General features: G+C 57.7%; 1 protein-coding gene across 1 annotated transcript in view; it reads left to right on the top strand.

Annotated features, from left to right (window-relative positions):
* The first annotated feature begins 3,001 nt into the window (after positions 1-3,001).
* JAG2 (jagged canonical Notch ligand 2) overlaps positions 3,002-4,381 on the top strand; it is a 69,080-nt gene continuing 67,700 nt past the window's right edge. Inside the window, exons 1-2 of the mRNA XM_041397344.1 lie at positions 3,002-3,346; positions 3,629-3,952. Of these exons, the coding sequence (XP_041253278.1) occupies positions 3,002-3,346; positions 3,629-3,952 (669 nt within the window). The remainder of the gene's footprint in view (positions 3,347-3,628; positions 3,953-4,381) is intronic.

Genomic DNA, 4,381 nt, shown 5'->3' with positions numbered 1-4,381 from the left:
ACCTAATTTCATCTCTCTCCAAAAGCTAGAAGGAAGCAGCCCTGGTGGGAAGGGAGGGACAGTTCCAGAGGCTGGACTGCCCTCCTCCAGGGCTGGTCACACTCAGGTCATCTGATGCACATTGTCCAAGCTGCAAGGGATGTCTCCTCCTAACCTTGCTCAGCATTCACCACCAGATCTAGGATTTTTTAAAAGCTCAAACTTCATTTGCTGAGAAATACTCTTGCTGCATTACCTGAAAACCATCACTATCTGTGCATAACTGTAATGAAACAGCTTTCCATACCCGAAGGAGAATAGAGTGAAATTCCACAGCACTCAAAAAATAATAACCACAGCAAGAGAACTAAGGAGTTCAGGCTGAAAACAGGGCTGCAGCACAGAGAAGAATAAAATGAAAATTTCCCCAAGCAGAGAGAATGGCCGGAAATAGCTGCACCTTCCCTCTCTGCTCCTGTGAAGTCAGGTTACAGTGAGAAAAGGCATTTTAAAATGGCACCAGAGTTTCTGATACTGTGGAATATTTACAAAGGCAAAACCAAAGCCAAAAAAGAGCACACAGTGTGCTCAAGGTAACAAAGAAATTCTGTGATACAGCAGGTAACCGAGCTTGGCTCTGTAGAGACTGAGCATATGCTGTAACTACTGGATCATCTTTCTTCTGTATTACATTTGCTTAGCTTGGTGATAAAAATATATGTCTTCCTCCACAGACATATTGACCACATAGTGCTGAAGGTAGATTGTGAGGTTTTATGTTTGTTTATCATGATACATGCAAACAAAATACCTGTCTTGCAAAATATTTTGGCTGCCATCCACCACAAAATAATCTTTAGGCAGAAAGCTCATCTAAGAAACTCCTTCCTTTCAGCCACCAGAAAGAGTAATTAAAAAACTAAAAAGCATTTGACTGTCCATTTGGAAGCCAGCGAGCAGCTCAGGTGGGCAAAGAACATGGGCTCGGTGGAGCTTCTGATTAACAAAATGTAGCAACTTTAATATGAGACTTCAACCCAGCATAACAGCCCTCCCTCAGCTCTCCCCACTTTCCCCCTGCCGCCTTCTAAAGGTGGTTATCCCAGAGGTTATCTTAACCAAAAAAATGCTTGAATGCAGTTATCTTGGGAGGCACAGTTTCAAAGAGAGGACACATAAAATAATTAAAAGCAATATTCACCTCTCCACTTCAGAGAGCTCCTGTTTGAGCTCCAGAGGGATAAGAGGGAAAGTAAGGGATGCTTCCTAGAGAGCAAGTAAGGTGAACCAGGACAGCAGAGGGGTAGGCTCAGGACAGTGGGGAAGATAGGAAACTGGAGCAGATTGTGGCAAGTGGGAGACGTGGTGGGGAAGGAGAAGCAGGTCTGTAGGTGGGGAAGCATGAAAGCAAGGGGAGCGGGGCGGACAAGAGGATTTTGGAGAGCGGCTAGCCAGCTGGCACACACATAGCAGCTGCTGCTGTGTCAGCCTAGGAGAGTAGCTGCAGCTGCACGCTGGCCATGAATAGCAGAGGAGCAGCGTGCCGGCTGGCTGCTGGAGGGACGGGGGCAGCAGGGCGCTGAAAAGGCAGGGGGAGGCTCTCTGAAAGCTTTTCTGCACAGGGGAACTTGACAGCCCTTTGATTTCTGAGCTGTTTGTTCTCCAATTGTCCACTCCAGTGGATGATCAGTACGAAAGAGTTAAACGGGGAGAGGGGGGAGGGAGAGAAACAGTAGGAAAACTTAGGTCCTAAATGGAGATGTGGGCTTTGATACTGTATCCATAGCATGCAGTTGTCTGTATGTGTAGCTTTCATAGTTGTCAGCGGGGATCAAAATCACAGGGTGCTGGTGCTTAAACTAAAAGAGAAATCTCCGCGCAGTTACCCTCATATTTGCTTGAGCCACCACTGGAGGAGGACATGATCCACCACTTGGCCATCTGTTCTGTGTGCTGCACATGTCACTCTACAAGCCCTCCCGTGTGAGCTCCTACGGGGCTGTGGGTTCACACACCCTTTGTGCCTCCCCATGAGGGTGGGTGCACACACCCTATGCACTGTTCCACAGCCATATGTGGTTCTACACAGCTGTGGGTGCACTGGGGCCATGGGTGTCCCCAGCCTCAGTGTTCCTCTGCAACCACGGGTGTGCTCACCCCACACACTCCTCCACAGCTGAGGCTGCACACACCATGCATGTTCTTTCACAAGAATGGATGGCCCCATGCTCTGTTCTCCTCCATAGCTACATCTGCACACACCATGCACCTACATGAGTGCAGGCACAGCCAGCCATCTTCTGTGCCTGAGTGTACACTGTTCCTCCACAGCTGTAGGTGATCTCCCTGAGCACCCTTCACAGCTGTAGGTGATCCTCCCTGAGCACCCCTCCACAGCTGTAGGTGATCCTCACTGAGCACCCTCCACACCTGTAGGTGATCCTCACTGAGCACCCCTCCACACCTGTAGGTGATCTCTGCTTGAACACTCCTTTAGAGCTGTTGGTGATCCCACCCTGAGCACTCCTGCACAGCTGTAGGCGATTCCCCCCCAAGCACTCCTGCACAGGAGTGCCAATTCCTGCATCACTGGGGTACTCCCACCCCAAGCATTCCCTGGCTGCGTGTGCCCTCCCATGCCTATCTGCACGCTGCCTGGGCAGTTCCACACGTCCGTGGGCGCACACACCGCCTGCTCCCTCACAAGCAGAGGTGCACCCACCCTAAGCCTCCTCTACGCACGCCGCGGCTATTCCTGCAACACCGTGGGCTGGGCGTCCACCGCACACCCACCAACACGCGGGTGCGCGTCCCCCACCCGCGCTCCTCCGCGCTCGCGGGTGTCCCGCATCTCTCATCCCCCTCCACCACCTGGCGGACCCCGCTGCGGTCAGCGCAGGGCGGAGCGAGAGCCGCCCGCCGCCCTTTAAGAGCCGCGGCGGGAGCGGCGCTGGCCCCACCCGCCGGCCGCGGGGCCGGGCCGTCCCCCTCATTAATATGAAGGCGGCGGCCGCGGCGGCGAATGGGTAATGAAGCTGTCACTCCGGCACCTACTTGTTGGGTGTCCGCGGAGCCGAGGCGCACAGAGGGCGAGCGGAGCCCGCGGGAGGGGAGCGGCGGCGGAGCGCTCCGGGCGGCCCCGCCGGCAGCCCATGCCCTGCGCCCCCCGGCGCGCTGCGGGCGGCTCCCCCACCGCCCATGCCGCGAGCGGCCGCCGGTCCGTGGCCGGTGGGCTCGGCGGGCTCCTCTGAGGCGGCGGCGCGGAGCAGCAGTGGGAGCAGGAGGCATGCGGGGCGCCGGCTGGCCGAGCCGGGTCCCCCGCGCCGCCGCGCTCGGCCTGGCGCTGCTCCTCGCCTCCTGCGTGCAGGTAGGGACGGGGCGCGGGGGGCTGCGCTCCGGCCGCGGGGCGCCGCGGCTGCCTTCTCCCTGCTCCCTTTGCACCTTGCTCGTTTCTTATTTGTATTTTTGTCTGTAACGCTATATACGTATATGTATATATGCGTACACATATGTGTATTGCCGCGGCGGGGTTAAACCCGCAGCCGGCGAAAGTTGTCGTGGGGAGCTGGGGACCGCAGCACCGCGCTGCTGGTGCTGCCCCCGGCCGCGGTAGTAACGAGGTTGTCTCCCCTTCGGTTTTTATTTTTAGGTGTCCCGGTCCACGGGCTATTTCGAGCTGCAGCTTAACTCGGTGCGGAATGTAAACGGCGAGTTGTTCAATGGGGAATGCTGCGATGGCATGAAAAGCCCCGAGAACCTGGACTGCTCCCGGGACGAGTGCGACACTTACGTGAAAGTCTGCCTCAAGGAATATCAGGCCAAGATCACCCCGGTCGGACCCTGCAACTACGGATTCGGATCTACCCCCGTTCTCGGTGGAAATATTTTCTATTTGAACAGCAACAAATACTCCCACCAGGGCAGAACTCCCGAGACGGGCAGGATTGTTATTCCCTTCCAGTTCGCGTGGCCGGTAGGTTTTTAATCGCGCTCTCGTTATCAGCCTTTTTTTTTTTGTGGCGTTCCCCCCGCGTCCGCTCCCGCCGCTGCCGCTCCCGCTCCCCCGTTATTGAGCGGGGCCAGCTGCCGGGGCGCTGCCTTGGGCGCGGCCGCCGCTTCCCGGGGCTGCGGGGCACGGCCGGCGGCGCGGGGAGCGGGGGCGGCTGCGCGGCGGGGGCCACCGCGGGCGGTGGGTGCTGCGGGAGCTCCGGGCTGGCTGCGGGAGGAGCAGCGTCCGGTGGTGGCCGGGCCGTGAGAGCCTGAAGGCAGGAAAATCACAATACCGGGGGAGAACCCCCCGGTCCCCGCCCGGCAGCGGAGCCCGACGGCTCGGCGGGGCTGCCCCCGGCAGGGGGCGCTGGCGGCGGGCGCAGCGCGGGCCGGGGCGCGTGCCGCGGCGGGG

The sequence above is a fragment of the Onychostruthus taczanowskii genome, unplaced genomic scaffold, assembly GCF_017590055.1.
Source record: "Onychostruthus taczanowskii isolate IOZ18803 unplaced genomic scaffold, ASM1759005v1 scaffold1, whole genome shotgun sequence".
In the NCBI taxonomy this organism is placed as follows: Eukaryota; Metazoa; Chordata; class Aves; order Passeriformes; family Passeridae; genus Onychostruthus; species Onychostruthus taczanowskii.
This window is presented reverse-complemented; position numbering and strand designations above follow the sequence as displayed.